At 36.0% G+C, this 20,435-nt stretch overlaps 2 protein-coding genes across 2 annotated transcripts in view; both read left to right on the top strand.

The window, feature by feature from the left end:
- Positions 1 to 8,990: 8,990 nt before the first annotated feature.
- Positions 8,991 to 10,922, top strand: LOC140963361 (glucan endo-1,3-beta-glucosidase 5-like). The gene is made up of 2 exons (XM_073422651.1): positions 8,991 to 9,386; positions 9,711 to 10,922. The coding sequence occupies exons 1-2, from the start codon at positions 9,049 to 9,051 to the stop codon at positions 10,843 to 10,845; spliced, it is 1,473 nt and encodes a 490-aa protein (XP_073278752.1). The 5' UTR covers positions 8,991 to 9,048; the 3' UTR covers positions 10,846 to 10,922.
- A 6,961-nt stretch (positions 10,923 to 17,883) lies between these two features.
- The window catches only part of LOC140962515 (anthocyanidin 3-O-glucosyltransferase 2-like), a 51,802-nt gene continuing 49,250 nt past the window's right edge, over positions 17,884 to 20,435 (top strand). Inside the window, exon 1 of the mRNA XM_073421463.1 lies at positions 17,884 to 19,388. Coding sequence (XP_073277564.1) covers positions 17,926 to 19,365 — 1,440 coding nt within the window. The 5' untranslated portion in view covers positions 17,884 to 17,925 and the 3' untranslated portion in view covers positions 19,366 to 19,388. The remainder of the gene's footprint in view (positions 19,389 to 20,435) is intronic.

Here is a 20,435-nt window from a genome sequence, read left to right as displayed (position 1 = left end):
CAATTTAAAATTGGTTTTACTTGCAATATCATAAGTCTCTACCCCTATACTCCATAGGTCTTTAAGCTCAGCAATCAGAAGTTTCATAAAGACATCTATCTTCTCTTTCAGGTTCTTTGGACCTGGTACAAGCACAGTAAGAAACATGTATTGGTCTTTCATTCACATCCAAGGAGGTAAGTTATATGGGGTTAATATGATCGGCCATGAAGAATATTGCATTCCTGATTGACCAAATGGCTGGAATCCATCGGCTGAAAGTCCCAACCTCACATTACATGATTCCATTGCAAAAGAAGGATATTTCCATTCTAAGTGCTTCCATGCAACAGAGTCAGATGGATGACACATTGCATCTCCTCCATGCACATGCTCATGATGCCACCTCATGTGTTTTGCTGTTGTAGTACATGCTTACAATCGCTGCAGTCTTGGAGTTAATGGAAAGTAATACATAATTTTAAAAGATATGTCTTTTTTATTCTTCTCTATTCCACGCTTTTGTGGTCTATAACGAGGATGACCGCACATCTTACATTCAGTTAGTTCAATATCATCTTTCCAAAAAATCATACAATTGTTAATGCAACAATCAATCTTTTCCACTGGCAAACCTAAACCCTTAACTAATTTCTTCGTATTGTAAAAACTGTCGGTCATTATGTTCTCGGTTGGTAGCAACTCTGATATCAACTGACATAAATCATTATAACATCGTTCCGAGAAATGGTGCTCTGCCTTGATGTTCAATAGTCTCGCAACAGCTGACAATTGGGAATGACCAGAAGGAATGCCCTCCCAAACTTCTCTTTCACTGGCTTTTAGCATTTCATACAATTTTTTCGCAGCAGGTGTTGGTATCTCATCAACATCTGAATGATGAAAGACATTCATTACATCCTGAATCATTGACTGCATTGCATTGTCATTGGGTGGGTCTTCTTGAGCAATGGGAGATAAAGATGGGAGATTGGAATGTCCGCTTGGATCGGTAATATAAGGCTCCCCATGAACATACCAATTGTAATAATTTGGAATAAACCATACTTTCCTAGATGTACTTTAACAGTATCCTCATCGTGAAAAATAGAATTTCTGCATTTACGTTGAGCACAAGGAACAGTGAAAAATACTTGTACTTAAAATATCGTTTTCATGAAGATGCATAAACTTAAAACATGAACATTTTCGTAAACCTTTTTATGATGCATGAACTTTAAATAAAAACATTTTCATATTGATGCATCAACTTTAAACATAAACATTTTCATGACATGCGAACATAAACCTTAATTTTTCCCTTTTTCCTCAACATGACATAACATAAAGTATTTTCATGATCATAAACATTTTTCCTTTTTCCTTTTCCTTTTCTTTTTCCTTTTCCTTTTCCTTTGTTGAATTCAGATCGTTAATTGTCACTTTCTTTAAACCTCAAAAAGTCTATGGATCCATCTACATGAAACCGCAGTACTGGGCGGCGGGGGACACCAGCAACACTCTCACCGGTCAACTAGGCCCTGGCCTATCCTCTTTCGAATAGAAATACGATCGTCGGGGTTCCCTCTGGAGCCTTGAAACGTCTGCTAATTCGTTTTCTTAAAACTTGCTAAATTTTTTTTTCCCCTTTTTTTTATCATATTCGGTCTATACATATACATATACAAAAAAATACATTTGTACCATTTTTAAAATAAACATCCAACTAGTACTTGAAAATCAAAAGAAAAAATAGTCAAAACAAGAAATCGTAAATCGTTTTACCAAACCTAAAAAGCAATAAATGTTGAAAAGCGTATCCCATACTAAGCCTCTCAAAATCTCTCAAAAAGCATAAATAAAATGTCGGAAAAATCTTTCACTCAAAGTCACAAACTTAAATGCGGAAAATAGAAGCGCCAGTCCTCGGGTTATGTGCACCGACAGTCAAGCAAGGTCACCCATCAAGTCCTCCGATATCATGATCATTAATATCACCTGCATCATACACACCTAGTGAGTCTAGAGACTCAACACATCATATCCTTGATAACGAGTAATACGTAATACAGTTAACATATGACAGTGAAAAATAATTGTACTTAAAATAATATTTTCATAAACATTTTCAATATACATAAACTTTAAATAAAACATTTTCTTTAACCTTTTCATATCCACATATTCATATCAACATTTTAACATATTCGTATTCATATTCGTATTCGTGTTTGTTGAATTCAGATCGTGACTGTGACTCGTATTCTTAATCGTATTGGGGCGATGGATCCATCTATAAAAACCATAGTACTGGGGGCGCAGGACATCATCGACACTCTCACCGGTTAACTGGGCATTGGCCAACGTATTAACATATTCGTATTCGTATTCGTATCCGTATCCAAGGAAACACGATCGTCGGGCTCCCACTGGGACCATAACCTCACGATAATTCCAACATGTAGTAGTCACAATCCCTTCACATCCTTCAACATGTTATCATCACTTAATAAAAATCATGCATATACATATCATTTTATTTTTGAAACCAAGCACACAACATATCTTTTAAATGTCCAATTTAAACTTAATAATTCATGAACATCTAAAAATCTTGTGTCAACATATAAAGATTGATAAACACCCACAATCATTGAAAATAATCATATTAGCACATAAAATAGCATTCAGGACACTGTCATGATGTTTACTAATTTTCCGGTGTAAAAAGACCGTTTTACCCCTGGACGTGACATTTTACGTTTTTGACTTTTTCTTGATTTCTTTGACTCTAACATGTCCCAAATAATTATTTAAGCTTAAATTAAAACTCTCATAATTTTATTTAGCTTAAAACTAGGCTTTTTAATTAATTCGTAATCAATCGTTTTGAAGGCGTTTTAATTCCGAAAAATCCCAAACTTTAATATAAAATTCCTAAATTCTAAATTTAGTCTTTTTATATTATTTTAGCCCCCATGAACCACGACTCGACCCCCGTAAGCCGTTTTTAGATTTATTTTATTTTAGAAACCCTAATATGACACCTAATCTTCGACCCCGAGCCAACTATCGATTTTATCGAGTCACCCCCAAACCATAATGAACCAGACCCTGACCAACACCCTTAGGTACCCTACTGGAACTTAGGAACCCATGGAAACCATCCTTAGCCTCTTAACCGCACCATAACAACCTTCCCATGTAGTGGCCGAGAACTCCTAGGTGGACAAGGACTCATGTTTAGATGTCTAGGACTCTATCCCATGACTTGGCTCTCTAACCAGTCTCTCCAGCACTCGTCTAGGACCCTTAGGATGCACCCTGACCCAGCCTTCGAACCCCAGGCCGAGCCCCACGACCCCGAGCACGCGCTGAACCCTGCGCGCCCCATGACAGTTCTCGGGTAGGAGTCCTTGCTGTTAAGGACTCCTCCCAAGCCTCTTAGCTCGAGTCCTAGCATGGCTAGGACTCTTCCCTTGACCCCCTTATGACCTTGGCTAGCCCTGGACAGAAGCCATGACCAAGCCAAGCCGTGAAGACACAAAACCGAACCGTGTACTCCATGACAGCAACTTGTGCACCAGCTTGAGTCTTGTGGCTCGTGTGTGGTGTTTAGGTGACATTTTAGGAGTCTTAGTTTACGTAGAACAGTGCTTGATCAATACCTACATCATGGCAGCCCTCATAGCATACAAAAACATGAATTTGAGAATCAAAACCTTGCTTGAAATTCCATGTTACATACAAAAACGAAAATACAAATAGGTGACACTTGTTTTTTTTCAGGTTTTCATGCATAAAATAATATGGTGTGATGATGTAGTGAAGGAAAGAATAAGTGTGCCTTTGCGTATTTAACGCACGATTAATTGTTGACGACGACGAAGAACGGAGCAAGACCTTGGCTTTGAATTCCCTTGAGTTCCACCGATTTTTTTTTAAAAATTGATGATGGTGTGTGCCGTGTGTTTTCGTGGCTAGGCTGGAGAGTAACTTTCAGAATTGTGGCCGTGAGTTTTTAGGGTAATGGGGGATTAACATATTATATATCCTATTTAATCACTAACAAGGCTTTAGGCCTATTAAGTCAAAAAATTAGGCCCATTAGTCTTAATTAGAATTTAATTAAAATATTAAAATAGCTTTAGTAAAGTTAAGTTTGTAATTTAAATAGCCGGGTTGCTAAAAAGTTCATATTTTTGTTGAAAAACCAACACCGATAAAATTTACGTCCCTGCGTATAAATTCACCTCAAAACCCCTTATTTTTAAAAATATGAAAAAGCATCGCCTTTAATTTAAATAATTAAAAACAATTATTTAATAAAATCATTTTCTATTTTTCAGCCCTCGGTCTCCTTTCTTCGATCGCAACTTGAATATCCTTTAAAAATACAGTTTTATGAAAAATGACAATTAAATCATATTTAACACAAAATCATGCATGACACAATAATTTAGCAATAAAGTCAATTAATTACTCGTTTTCAAAATTCCAAGATTTGCATGCAGTTGGGTTACGTCGTCTTAATTTTGGACCTTACAGGCCTTTTCCCATAAATGGGCTCCCTCTGGTGCCTTTTGCACTCACGATACTCCCATTCTTACCGTTACCACATGCCTTTACCTCATACCGTTACCTCATATTCGTAAAACTAGAAATACGATCGTCGGGCTCCCACTGGGACCGTCACCCTCACGATATCTCCAACATTAACGAATTAGTCACAATTACTTCACTTTCTTCAACTTTTACATTCTCATTATTTTATAAAAATCATGCATAACCTATAATTTTGTTTTTGAAACCAAGCATGCAACACGTCTTTTAAATGTCAAACTTAAATCATAAAAAAATCCATGGACATTTAAAAATCATAATTTAACATGTAAAAATTCATAAATCTTTGAAATAATCATTTTAACCTCAAAACATTTAAAATAACATTTTGACATATTAATTCATAAACATATAAAATTCCCTAATCATTTAAAATATCATTTTAACTTATAAAATCCAATAAACGTTTAAAATATCATTTTAACCTATAAAATTCCATAAACATCCATAACTATAGAAAATAATCATATTATCACATAACACAGCATTCAGGGCACTCCCATGACGTTTACTAATTTCTAAGTGTAAAAAGACCGTTTTACCTCTGGACGTAAAATTTCGCGTTTTTGACTTTTTCTTAATTTCATTGACTCTAACATGTCCCAAATAATTATTTAAGCTTATAAGAATTTTCTCATATTTTTATTTAGCTTAATTCGATGACTTTTAATTTATTCTTTAAATAAGACATATTAACGCGTTTTAATCCCGAATAAACCAAACCTTAATATAAAATTCCCAAATTAAAACTTAGACTTATAATAATTATTTAAGATTAAACCTACTTTTTTCATAATTTTATAAAGCATAAAACTAGGTTTTTCAATTAATTCGTTAATTAGTGTTTCGTGCGGCGATTAAATCTCGAATAAATCCAAAACTCCATATTTTGACCCCAAACTTTTAATATAACATTTTTAGTATTAATTCTACCATTCCCAGTCATGAGCCACACCTGTGGACTCATGGATTCAACTTTGACTTTATTAATTTTGTTTTTGACACACTAACGAACCCACCGAGCCATCTCCCAATTTACTCGAGCCACGCCCAAGCCACCTTGAGCCAAAACCTAGCCAACTCATCTAGGGACCCTCCTGACAAAGTCCAGCCCGAAAAACCAACCTTGGCCCGCTCAAAATCCTCCTGGACAGTGGACCAATTTCTGCATGTTTTGTGCATGTGTATCCTAGGGACCTTAGGACTCCTATCTGGACTAGGACCCCTTCCAGCCTTTAACCACTTAACCCCTCATGACCCTAACCTTCCCTGGACCACGCCTAAACCCAGCCCATACAAGCCCAGACCCCTGGACGCAGCAGCGAGCCACCTGAAATCAGCAGCACAACCTGCGACCTGCTGCCTCTAAAGTGCCTCCCTCACGTTTTTGTGTTTGGCTCAAGCAATGTCGAACCACCCTGCACCAACTCATGACCAGCCCCTATAGGCACCCTCCTGGACCCTCAGAACATACTGGACCTGACCCTAAGCTAAGAACCGAAGCTCCAATATCAGCTGCATGCCATAGCCGAGAAACCCACTTGCACTCACACTCTTGTTCTCTTGCTTAGCCCCTTACCCAACGAGCCACCCCTTGAACCAGCACCTCAAGCACCCTTCTAGGACCCTAAGGACCTAACCTAGCCCAGCCCCAACGCCCCTGACCTAGCCACAAACCCTGCACAATTGCTGAAACTGCACAGCCCCCTTTGCTCTCTCTCTCGGGTGGAGTCCTAGCTTGCTAGGACTCCTCCCCAGCCCATGGTCTCGAGGCCTAGAGTGGCTAGGACTCTTCCCTTGACCTAACCACATCCTTAGCTAGCCCTGGTCCCAAGCCGAACCCAAGCCTAGCCCTCATGACCAAATTCGAATCCCTCCAACCACCATGACAGCAACCTGGTCCCATCTAGTTTCCTTTGTTTTTGCAGTGTGTGTGGGATGTTTCTAAATCCTCAAACTCGTGTAAAACATGCCCTATATCATCCTAATTCATGGCAGCCCCTTTAGGCACATAATAAACATATTTTGGAATGAAAACACAAGCCTTAAAAATCACTTATGAAGCATATACGAAAATATAACATGATGGCACTTGATTTTTATGTAAAACACAATTAGATAAGTACTATGGTGTGAAGGATGAGTAAAGGAAGAATTATGACGTGCCTTTGCGTTTTAAACGTACGAAATAACGTTGACGACGAAGAACGATGACGCGGAGGACCAAGGCTTGCCAACCCTAAAAGCTTACGATTTTTTCTTCTCAAACTTGGTGGCGTGTATCGTGTATGATGAAGGGAGAATTTGTGTGTACCGAAATTCTGAATTGGCATGACTTGTGTAAAGGGTTTGGGGGTGTTTATCATATTTTATATTTAAATATCTTGCTAATCAAGGCTTTAGGCCTATTAAGCATAATTTAGGCCCATTAATGCTTGATTAGGATTTAATTAAAATAGTTTTGATAAAATAAGCTTGTGAATTTATTAGTCGGGTTGCCAAAAAGTTCGTGTTTTTGTTGAAAATCCAACACCGATAAAATTTACATCTCGGCGTATAAAATCACCTCAAAACTACTTATTTTCAAAAATAAGAAAAAGCATCACCTTTAATTTAAATAATTAAAAACAATTAACAAGTAAAAACATTTTTCTATTTTTCAGTCATCGGTCTCCGTTCCTCGATCGCAACTCGAATAACCTTTTAAAAATACATTTTAATGCAACAATGTCGAAAAGTATATTTTAAACAAGTAAATATACACAACATAATTCAATCATGCAATTAAAACAATTAATTAAAATACAATAGAATTTAATAATTGAATGCATGTGGTTTGCGTGGACCTTAAAATTTTCGGGACGTTACAACTGGAGCGAGAGGAACGCGGGGAGTTTAAAGATATTTGGGTTTTATTAGAGACCACTTTCATCTTTCAGTCTGAAATTAGAGACCGATAAAATATATCGATCTCAAATTAGAGACCGAAATAAAAATTCGGTCTCCAATTTGTGAGTAGAATAAAAAATCGAGATAAAAAAATAATATTAAATAAAAAACGTGATGAAAATATATGTAGCGACCGTGATTACATACTTCGGTCTCAACTTAGAGACCGAAATAAATGTTGGTCTCTGATTCGGTTACAAATCTCCGTTTCTCTTGTAGTGCGTGCCCTCTCTGTCGCTCGTCTCTGTTGTCTTGCAGCTCTGTTCTGCCGCCCGTGGTGCAGCCGAGCTGGGCAGTGGAGAAATTGCTTTACTTGCGTGGAGATGATCTGCTTCCTTTTTCTTGTATATATGTACTGTATGGATAACAACACACAATACCTGCTAAAGCTTTAATGGCATATGTTCTATCCGATAGGAGTGATTATAGTTCGGTTTGGAAGTTTATTCAATAAATTCAAATTGAATTGTCATGTCCGGTTCGATTCGGTTTGAAAAGTTTTCAAAGATTGCGGTTTTCTAATTAAAAACTTGACATGTCGTTTTAAATGATTTTTGGCGATTATAGACGGTTTATGACTAACTAGGAACTCAAAAGGTTAACTAATATTTTATATCAAAATGTTTAAACTAATCTAAAATATTGAATGGACATTAACAATAGAGGGTATTTAAAATAATAATAATAATAAAAGCACCTTGTATTGATTGACATAATTAGTTGTATTTGTTTTAACATCGTTCCACGTTGAATTCATCATTTAAATTCTCAGTTTTGTAGCTTAACAAAAGATTTAAGAATTAACAACGGAATCGGGATTCGTGTAGCTTGATAATAGAAGTCAGATTATTCACTTTGACAGGATCTCGTGTCTGACACAACTGTGTATTTTTTTTGTGCAAACAGATACTTAGCAATCAGTTATTGATGTAACAGAGAATATTACATGAATTGTTGCAAAAGAATTTTTTCCATTAGCCAAGCAAAGACTTGGACCCAAACATCACCCCAAGCACATATTCATCTATTGCTTCCTTCATGTTCACTCTTCTAGATTTTTCTATGAAATATCAAAATCTTGACTTATTTTGGAATACAAACATATTATGACATCAGATATTGATGACATGTCTGATTTCACGTCAATATATATTTGAACAAAAATAACTAAATTACGAAAAAAAATCAATTTAACGTACTAAAACACAATCAGTACTAATAAACTTGTAGTTCGTTCCCCGGCCCTTCATTAAAATATTAATTACGGAAAGTTAACCTTTTTTTGCATGTATTGAAAAAAATTTATCTTTCAAACGAGGTATACTTCATCTTGAAATTATGGAATCAGTTCCTTGTTGAATCCTTGGTACAATTCCTTCCCTTTACCCCCCACAAAGTACCAACTTTCCAATACCAACACAACGAACAAAAAGCAATATTATTTTTTTCTTGTTTATATAAAACAATAAAGAGAAACTGAGAATTAGTTCCAGGATCATGGGTTTTCATCACATGTTCATGACCCTTTTTTTTATTTCCATTCTAGGTAGACGTCTGCGAGTCGATGGACTCGGTTGTAACTGGGGAACACGAGCCACTCACCCTCTCCCTCCAAACATAGTTGTGAATCTCATGAAAGTAAACGGATTCGACAAAGTGAAGCTATTCGAAGCCGACCCCTGGGCTATGCAGGCACTAGGCAGGTCTGGGATCCAAGTCATGGTTGGGATCCCTAACGAAATGTTAGCGTCGTTAGCGAGTAGCGTTCGAGTTGCTGAAGAATGGGTGTCACAAAATGTTTCCTATTTTGTGTCCCAAAAGGGGGTGGACATAAGGTATGTAGGTACACTTTTGTTAAAAAACTTGAATTAATCTTTCTAAAACTTAAGCTAATTAATAATATTGTACGTTAACTCGTCTCTTTGTGTGTAAACAAAGGCATAACACAAAATTTGAATTTTTCCTAATACTTGTTTTTTTAAATTTACTTCAGACATTACTAACATGTCGAGTTACAACGATAATCGACGGAATGTGAAAAAATCAATTTATATATACTAAAATTTGGCTATTACAAAACCAATATAATTTTTTCTTTAATCCCGAGATTTCAAGCATATGATATACCGGCATTGATCCTATAATTTGTGGTTATTCAGATATGTTGCTGTTGGAAACGAACCATTTCTGAAGACATACCAAAACAAATTCACACAGGTAACACTTCCAGCCCTACAAAACATCCAGGCAGCCCTGATCAAGGCAGGTCTAGGCCGGGACGTAAAAGCCACCGTCCCGCTCAACGCTGATGTCTACGAAACTGAAACAGGCCTGCCGTCAGGCGGCAACTTCCGTGCTGATATCCACACCCTAATGGTTTCCTTGGTCAAGTTCCTCAGCCAAAATGGGGCCCCCCTTACAATCAACATCTACCCTTTTCTCAGTCTGCAAGCGGATCCTCATTTTCCTGTCGAATACGCCTTCTTCGATGGCTCTGCCTCTCCTCTACTAGATGGATCCATCGCCTACACCAACGTGTTCGAAGCAAACTACGACACACTCGTTTCAGCCCTGGAGAAGAACGGGTTTTCTTCCATTCCAATCATCGTAGGCGAGGTAGGTTGGCCATCAGACGGGGACCGGAACGCAAACCCGCAGATGGCGCGAAGATTTTACCATGGTTTACTCAACCGAATAAACCAGGGCCAAGGGACGCCTAAACGCAGTACCCCGCCTGATATTTACCTGTTTGCGTTAACAGATGAAGATTCAAAGAGTATCGATCCTGGAAACTTTGAAAGACACTGGGGTATTTTTAATTTCGACGGGACCATAAAGTATCCCCTGGATTTAGGCAATGGAAGGAATCTCACAGCGGCAAAAGGTGTTCGATATCTGGCGAGACAGTGGTGCATTATGGCGCCTGATGCGGACATCCAGGACCCCAATCTGCCAGAGAAATTGAATTTCGCATGCACGTATGCGGATTGCACGAGCCTTGGATTCGGGTCATCTTGCGGGGGTTTGGATGCTAGAAGCAACGCGTCGCATGCGTTTAATGCCTACTACCAGAGATTTAATCAGCAGAATGGGGCGTGCGAGCAGTTCGGTTCTTTGTCTGTTGTTACAAAGATTGATCCTGGAATTAGGGACCCTTCTTGCAGGTACGAGATAATGATTGATACAGGAAAACATGAGCTCGTTAGTAATCCAGGGACATCATCTGGCCATGTGATGATTCGTGGTTCGGTTGTTGCTTGGTGGTTGTTTATGTTGTTTTTGGTTTGCTTGTAAGAAAATGAAAATTTGAATTAGTTATAGGAGGAGGAGGAAAATGATTTTAGAGTCATATCGAATTCTTAATAAATAATTCTAACTAACTAATTGTGTTTGTACTTTGTACAGAGATGTAGTGGTAGCCTAAAATAAACTACATGACCAAAGATACAAGAAAAAACGAAATCGAATTTCGAATTTCCTAATTAAAACTAATACTAAAACGAGAATCGTCAAAACTGAAACAAGCTAATCAGTAGGCTTAACTGAACAATGGAATTTGCTCAATACCATTACAAGAAAAAACAAAGACATGTGATATCTTCTGTTATTTTCGACTACGCTGTTTAGTTTGTATGATTTAAATGGAGTCGTTCAAACGTTGAAGGTCAAGTATTTAAGGATCGATCAAAATACAAATTATAGGTCACAACACACTCGGATTAAATATCTGGATCTGCTATCAAAACCACCTCTTGCATGTATCTGCTGATATTCTTCCAAGCACAATCTTCAAGTTATTTATTTTCATATGAGGAACAACAGTGCTGCTTCACTCGTTCTTTTTTCTAAAAGAGCATATATTAGATTTTTTTAGTTAATTTTTGTAACTAAAGAATCTTTCTATTCAGAAATATTTGCGTGTATTGTTGTTGCATGCTAGGAGCTTCGGTAAGCTATAGATAAGTCTTGTTGAAGTGGATTTTTACTAATTTCAATTGTACTAACCAAAGTTTTTAGTACAAATTAATCTTCCTATTAAACGAAGAAAAGAGATATAGATCGAATGATTACACCATCTTCAAACTTCCAGAAACAACTCCTGATCATTACTTACTGCATCACTTAAACTATTAATGTTCATAACCATGTTGAAGCTCTATCATTATATTCACCGTTCACTTAGACCAGCAAGCTTTTTTCTGCGCTTATTTATCTTTTAAGCTAGCCAGCTGCACTAAGTGAGATAGGGATTTGATTTTTGTTGCTAACCCATACCCAAATAAAGTCACCAATGATTGCCAAATAACTAAAATTGTGTAAGCTTGTATTCACTTCCCCTCAAAACGCGAAACCGATCATAACAATAATAAAACATAAGCTAATAATAAAAAAAATAATTTTTTATATCCAAAAAACTTATATTAAATTAACAAATTTATACATAATTTTTTTTATATTAATGTGATCGGTATAATTTTATCTAAAACTTAAAACAAAACAAAATGTTCGTTTGGTTGATTTAAAATCAATTCAAATCATTAATGACTAACAATCGATCCAAACTATGATGTTTGATATAATTGTACGATTTGGTTCCATTTTGAACATCTCTAAATTTTTTTACTTGATTCTATATATTTAGACTCATGGGCCCTAGCTACGAAGAAGTGTGTTTATTGTTATCTTTTAATAAATAAAAGTTTTTGTAACATACGTGATCAAATTCTATAATAGGAAAATGAAATTTTTTGATCATATAACTTGAATGTTTTTCAATTTTAGTCTTATTATGATTCAATTTACAGTCTTAGTACAATAACTAGCATTTTTTCCAATTTCTGCCATTTTTCGCCCGGAATTGAAATTGATCATGGACTGATGATTTCGATTAATTGAGAATAAATCTAGTAAGCGGACTACGTCAAGTGTTGGAACATTTCATGTTCGCAATCTTGATTTTTATGTTAACAAAACTTGTTATTGTATTTCTAACATATTTATTCACGTGTGAAGTTGCCAACACAAGAAGTCTGAATTTAGCCAAACTGAATTTATGGCGAGTTTCGGTGTTTTAATCATATCTCTCAGCTGGATGATTCAAATGACAATCCGCCAACTTAACTGGTCAGAAAACTCAATTTGAAACAACTCATATTTCACGTCAACTGGGCAAAATCGGATGTTATCTAGGTCAAACCATTCGCTAAATGACCAAACTGATTGCACGAAAACAGCAATCAGTTGGGTATGAGAAGTTGCGGTAATTTGGCCATATCACTCAGATCGATTATTGGAATGAAGCTATTCAGTGTGAGTTCGAAAGATAAGATAATGATGTACAAATCATTTTCAGAAGTCAATGTCTGAATCAAAGCTTAAGATGCTGATAAATGACAATTAAGCTATTGGTTCTGCAAAAACACACCAGTTGAGCTGCTGACCAGTTGAACCGCTGAAGTTGTTGACCAGTTGAACCGCTGAAGTTGCTGACCAGTTGTGTGAAACCTCGATTTGTTTCAAGAGATAAGAATTTTGATGATAAGCCTAATTTTGGGATAAATAAACAAAGATCTAAGAATTTAAATAAGGAATTTTTTTGAATATAAGCAAGCAAAGTTTTTTATATAAACTCAAAGTTGGAAAGATTATACCAGATAAAGATATAAGATTTGATATGATATTGATACATGTATAAAGATCAAGTAAGAGGATAATATGACCCCTAAATTTCAAAATCTTGGAGTATTTAATTAGGATTTTCGAAATTATGGAGATAGGAAAAAGTATACACGATAAAAAATATGCAGGCATGGGAAAATTTAAAAGTTTGCCTACCAGAATTTTAGGAAAAATCAAGAGTATTATTTTTGGGATAATTTACCACAAAATTCGAAAATTGTTAGAACTTTCAAGTTCGCAATCTTGATTTTGATGTTAACAAAACTTGTTATTTTGTATTACTAATAATCTACCTTAGTGTGCAGAAGCTAGGATCAGTCACGAGCTGTTTACATCGCAAACTGAAGACCCAACTGATCGCACAAACTGAATCAGTCTACTGTTACGTCAATTGAGCAGTCCAGCTGATTGTCGAGTTGATAGGTGGTTCAGCAGGAGAACCTCAGAAGCCTGGCCAGCCGAAGGAGCGTTCAACTGATGAAGAAACCCAGCTGATCAATTCAACTGAACGAGAGTGAAATTAGTTCAACTGACGAGTCAACTGATTTCACCGCCCAACTGAAGATCAGTTCAGCTGACTAGTTCGAAGCATCAGTCAGAATATTTCAGTTGTAGAAGAAGACAAACTCTTTCTAGTGGATTCCAGCTATACACAAAGGTACAAAGCCATTGTCCAGTCAAAGGACAATAAAGGAACGTTACATCAGATCATTAAAGACCAAACGTTTCAGAAGGGCAGTCGAAAAGTCGAGACACAAAGTCCAAGAAACGAATTCAAGATGCAACGGATACAATAATTGAGTCTCACTGTACGATCAGTTTTCTCGCCTATATAAAGAGAAGATCAGTGAAGACTCAATAGACAGAGATAAAAAAAGCTTCAACGTAAACAACAGAGAAATAAAAGGGCACGCACATTGCAAATCAACTTTCAGAAGCAATAAGCCTAGAGGGACACTTCAACGTGTTATCAGCATAGTATAGAAGCTTATCTCCCTCAGTGTGTGAGAACATCCTTGTTCAGTTCTCACACACAAACACTCTCATCACCACTCAAATACAGTCTTGCACAAAGACGTTAAACTTGTGTATGTAGTCTTTGACACATAGACTTTAGAGTTGGCTGGAAAGTGCTTCCTTCAGTCGTAGCTAGGAGTTCAGTTTAGGCAGTAGTGTAAGTTCTAGCTGAGTGGGTTTGTACAAGCAGTTGTATAGATCAATGTCTTCTAGTGGATCCTACCCGTGGAGGTAGAAGGGGTGACGTAGGAGCAGTTGAAGTCTCCGAACATCCATAAACATATCTTGTGTATTTAACTGATTAACTGCTGTTTTCAAACTGTTTTGATAAGTTAGAGTATCAGTCAGTTCAGTTGTCACAATAACTGAACTGATGAATGCAAAAACTAATCTACCTTTTTTCAGTTATTCAGTTTACATAAGTTAAAATGTTTTCTAATAACATTCTTCTTCACTAATGATTACTTCGAGTTTCTTCCGCTTGATTTTCAACAAAACTCGATTTAATTCATCGATGTTGACATTCTTAGAACACGAGCTATTGCAGCTCATTTGGAGAATATAGTATTCGAAATGCCTTAAAAGGCACTAGCACACTCGATCCTTCAAAAATACTAAAGGAGATTTTTGGGATTTAAGAGTAAGGATTTAATTGTACTGAAAAATAAAATATCTACCGAATATTGAGAATTAGACACAAAATTCGAAATTCAGACCTCCACATTTTCGAAATTTTCTCTCTAGTTCTCCCTAGGAATTTTCGAGACTTTGCTTTCTTATTGTGCCGAGTATTGAAGCTCTGCAGCAGTTCAGATCCAAGATCAGTTTGGAAATCCTACCATCACCAGTTCTCATTTTTCGAATTATTCAAGGTAAGGGGGGGTTTGCTATACTATAATTTGCACACTTGTCCTTCGTAAGTCCGCTTTTGTTATGCATATATTCTTTCATAATTGTGTTTTCAGTATATTATAATTTGTGTACGAATCTCCCTTCAGTTTTATTTTAAGAGTTCGTTCGAGCATAATTCCTTGTTCACGATATGTTTTCTTCAAGATTTGTCAAATTATATATTCAAAGCAATGTTAAGATTCGATTGGATATGGGAAAGGATTTTCGAACTATGACCCTTATATGGTGGATGGTAACCGTTGTACGGCCTCACTCCATAGAAGATTAATATATAGGAGACTGATATCAGGAAACCATGAAAATGAGATGACTTTCAGTGCTAAACAAGTGTGGTAAGTATGATATGTGATGACATGTTATGATTATGAAGTATGAATATTCGTTATTATTCAAGTTAGGATATGTTATGTAAAATTTGAATTCAAGCATACATATATGTTGCTTCATGTCTCGAACGGCCTCCCACTTGCTGAGTATTTCCCAAAATACTCACCTCTTACTTCCTCTCCCCAGATAAGAACGAAAAGCAAATGGATGAGGATGAGCAAGAGAAATTTTGGAGATGGTAGAAGATCTCGAGTTATTCTAGAAGTTTCAAAGCTTATTTTAAGTTTATCGTTTCCGCAATATTAAAACATTTTTAATCAGATTATTTTGGTATTTAAGTTGTAAAGACGATTTTTTTGTTGATTATGAGAAATAAACTGGTTTTGGTATATATTGTACTATGAGGCTTGTTGTTTGACGATTATGTGATTGTTGAGCAACGTCGGTGTCGACTAACCTCGATCTCAGGACGTGACAAATTGAACCGCTGACCAATTCAACCGCCGACCAACAACTGACCAGTTCAACCGTCGACTAGGTCAACCACAGACCAACCACTGAACGACCATTTTAAGCTAACGAAAATGTACAGCAAGGTGAATTTGACCATTGCAATTTCAGAAACAGTACAAAAGCTTTCCAAACAAACATATTCTTGTGTCTAACGTATATATCATTGTTGGAGAGTATAAATACAATATCTTGAAGATAAAACAAGAGCATTTGAAGGAAATTCAAAACATGAGCAGTTAGCATGAAGAAATATGCTAGTTGAGAGCACGAGCCCTTGTGTGAGGATACATTTGAGATGTACAATGTAAATGATAAAAAATTATATAATGATGTAATTCCTAACTTTGATAATATATATGACACAAAATCATATGTGATAAAATTACAATTTTCCCCGTTACAAAGTCTATTTCTCTAAAATAAAGTTTTACTTTGATTTCTACTATCTTTCCTCGCTGCTTTTTCTATTTTAAAATTAAAAAATTTCTTTTTTATATTAAATATTTAAGTCAATGACCAACAATTGAAGCCGTGTGGGGTCCCAAACTTTAATTTTATGGATATTTTGAATTTGGATCCTAAAAAATATGTTTTCAAGAGTAGACTTAGATGCCCAATTTTATTCAATGGGTTTTTATAATTAATCTTATTTTCTTTATTTTCAAAAAAAAAATATGTTAGGTTGTATTTGTATTTTATGGTTTGAAATCCTCCTAGCTTGTTTGGATAGATAAAAAATTCAAGTAAATTTTAAGAGTATGTCTCTTGTAATACGGTTTCACAGATCTTTATTTATTAGACAGATCAATCCTACCGATATTAATAATAAAAAATAATACTCTTAGCATAAAAAGTAATACTTTTTTCATGGATAACCTAAATAAGAGATCAGTCTCACAAAATACGACCCGTGAGACCGTCTCACACAAGTTTTTGTCTAATTTTAAATCCACCATATATCAAATTAAAAAATTTCAATATTAATTGTGGTGAATTTTAAATATATCCAAGATGACTATCATTATAAATTAATTTTAAAATCATCCCACAAATAAAATCTCATTCTTCAAATTAAATATATTGTTCAAGCATAACCTAAGAATATTTTTTAATATAAGGTATTGGGTTAGAATATAATAAAATAAATAATGTAATAATATTGCCTTTTTAGAAATGAGATAAAAAAACAATTTTCATCTTTCATGTCCTATTCATAGAATTTTGGTAATTTATATTGTTAAAATTGGATATTAATATTAGAAATATTTCATTGAAAATATTGATACGACAATACATGTATGAACGTCCCATAAGTTCTACGCCAAATCTCATAAAAACATATCAATATTTTTTTAAGAAAGATAGAGGAATGAATTTAACAATAGATGTTTAAAATAACAAAAGGACTATATATGAAAAAATTACAATTTTCCCTAGAAAAATAACTAGAACTTGCAAGTGTTTTGCCTATTTTTGAACATGTAATCATAATTACAAGATGATTCCATTTTCATAATTTATATATTTGTTAATTAATATCTATCCGAAAATGACTATTATACAATTCTTGCGAAAGCCGAAGAAGCGTCTACATATATAATATAATAAGCATAAGATATTTATTTTTTTCACCGATTTTTTTAATAAAATTATCCTCGTCAAACTTTAAAAATTCATGACCTCTAAAACAATAATAATCAAATATTTAAAATATAAAATAAAAAATATTAAAATTATTAAACCAAATTAGCTAAATAAAACCATCAGGTGCTGATTACTTATATATTATTTTGAAATTAATAATTGTTGAATTAATCAGTGATAAGTTTACTAATAATATTCTAATAGTGACAAGAATTGACGCTAATATAAAATGAGAGCAGAGTCCTAAGCTTTATCCTTTACATCGATCCCTACGCTGAGAAAATGAAAACCGAACTAGTGATCATCCCCTCGCCGGGGCTGAGCCACCTCGCCTCCACCGTGGAGGCGGCGAAGATTTTCCTCCGGAGAGACAATCGCCTCTCTATCACCGTACTCATCATGAAGTACCCCAAGGATGAATTCGTCGACTCTTACACCCAAAAATTCTCTTCAGACAGCAACTCCACTTCCACCGCCTTCTCTTTACGCATAATCAATCTCCCGAATATAGAAACCGCCGCATCAGACACTTTTTTATTCGATATAATCTATAGACAAATCCCCAGCGTAAGAAAGGTGTTGTCCGAGCTCGTCCAACAATCCTCGGCCCGAATCGCAGGAATTGTTGTGGACATGTTCTGCACCAGATTCGTCGATGTTGCTGATGAATTTGGCCTCCCATCTTACATCTTTTTCACTTCCAGCGCTTCTTCTTTTGGCCTGTTTCGCCATCTAACATCCCTTAAATTCGAACACAACCAAGAACTCACTCAGTACAACAAATCCGACATTGAGTTATCTGTGCCTTGTCTATCCATTAAAGTTCCCGCTAAGGTCTTGCCTCCTGGAGCGGTGACAGAAGGTCCCTTAACGGAAGGCGTGTTCGATTGTTTCAAGAGATTTGCAAGGGTTAAAGGTGTTTTGATCAACACATTTTATGAGCTTGAATCTTATGCTATTCAATCTTTATCAAATGGGAATACACCAAAAGTTTACCCCATTGGACCTATACTGAATTTAACCCATCAAGTTGGAAGCTCCAAAAGCCAGTCCGACGATGACGAGATCAAGAAATGGCTCGATCTTCAACCCGAATCGTCTGTACTATTCTTGTGCTTTGGAAGTAGAGGGACTTTCGAGGTGCCACAAGTGAAGGAGATAGCAGTTGCATTGGAGAGATGCGGGCACCGTTTCTTGTGGTCTGTAAGGAAGCCGCCGCCGGCAGTGATGGGGAGGCCTCTTCCGACAGATTACGAAGATTTCGATGATATATTGCCGGAAGGATTCTTGGAGAGGATTAAAGGGAGAGGTAAGTTGATAGGATGGGCGCCGCAGATGGAGGTGCTGTCACATCCCTCAGTGGGCGGATTCGTGTCGCATTGCGGCTGGAATTCGACGTTGGAGAGCATATGGTGTGGCATTCCGGTTGCGACGTTCCCATTGTACGCAGAGCAACAGCTGAATGCGTTTCAGCTAGTGAAGGAGTTGGGGATGGCGGAGGCGATCAGGATAGACTACAGGAAGGATTCTGAGGCAGAGGTTGTGGGTTCGGAGGAGATCGAGGCGGCGATACGGCGGCTGATGGATGTTGATGGGAGTAGTAGAGTGAGGGAGAAGGTTAGGGAAATGCAGAAGGAAAGCAGATTGGCTGTGGAAGACGGTGGATCTTCCTATACTGCTCAGATTAGTTTCATTGAGGATATAATTAACTACTTTGGTTGAGAATATGCTGATTCTGTTTGAAGGTTTTAAACTATCAATAATTTGAATAAATCGTTGAAAATTATTATGTGATTTCTCTTTTAATTAGTTCGCTTTTTTCGGTTCACTTTGCATCCTTGATTTCTAAATCATATTTGAGCTCAAATTACTTTAGTTGTGTTGATGTAAGACCATGTAATTAATTATCCGACAATTTGACATAATTAGAATAATTATTGAGTTGTAAATTAAAATAATTATTTATGTCAAATAATTTTAAAAAGTGTGTTAAAAATATGTATTTTAGAATATCGGAGAATTTAACGATATAAAATACATATAGAATTTAAATAACACATTAGAGCAAAATAAATACAAACCGGGATAAAAAAGTCCATGAAAACTACATTATAAACATACACACACAACCAACCTTAAGAGTGAGAAAAGGAAGAAAACATGCCATTCCCGTAAACCCAACCCTCTTCCCGTCACTTGTGTAGCGACTGTGGTAGAATCGTTATATCTCCTCCGTCCGAAGTCGAAATCTCTAAAATTTTTGAAGGGTTGTTTTTGATAGGATCGATTAACGTATCAAGAGTGTTAAGAAGGGGGTTGAATAAACAATCACAATTAAAATGAATCTTTTCGAATTTAGAATTCAGTTTGGTGATAAACTGATTCTCGGAATCTTGTTGGTCAATGACAATCAGTTAAACTAAGAGTAGTTGCGGAAAATAACTGACTGAAAGATAGAATACAAAACTGAAATAAAGTACGCAAGGATTGTTTCTGGATGTTCGGAGATTTCAATCACTCCTACGTCACCCCTTCTATCTCAAGGATAGGATTTCCACTAAAAGACTTTGATCGAATACAAGACTTGTACTGACCCACTTCAGTTTGGACTTAACACTGCCAAAACTGAAACTCTTAGCATACAACAGTTTTTATCAGTTCGTGACTGATCTTAGCACAACTGATATATTCTTGATTGAATTACAAAGTGCTAACACGCTCAAAGTGTAGCTTTAGATGCTACTGATATATCTGATATACGTGAGCTGTGAATTGTGATTTTAGCAGCGTAA

The sequence above is a fragment of the Primulina huaijiensis genome, chromosome 17 (assembly GCF_012295235.1).
Source record: "Primulina huaijiensis isolate GDHJ02 chromosome 17, ASM1229523v2, whole genome shotgun sequence".
Taxonomy (NCBI): Eukaryota; Viridiplantae; Streptophyta; class Magnoliopsida; order Lamiales; family Gesneriaceae; genus Primulina; species Primulina huaijiensis.
The sequence above is the reverse complement of the archived record's forward strand: the minus strand, read 5'-3'. Positions and strand labels throughout refer to the sequence as shown.

What these genes read in the sequence shown, in the direction of transcription:
- LOC140963361 (XM_073422651.1), top strand. Translation starts at nt 9,049, where the DNA reads ATGGGTTTTCATCACATGTTCATGACCCTTTTTTTTATTTCCATTCTA. An exon ending in CAAAAGGGGGTGGACATAAG is followed by an intron (nt 9,387 to 9,710) that starts GTATGTAGGTAC and finishes GTGGTTATTCAG; the next exon opens with ATATGTTGCTGTTGGAAACG.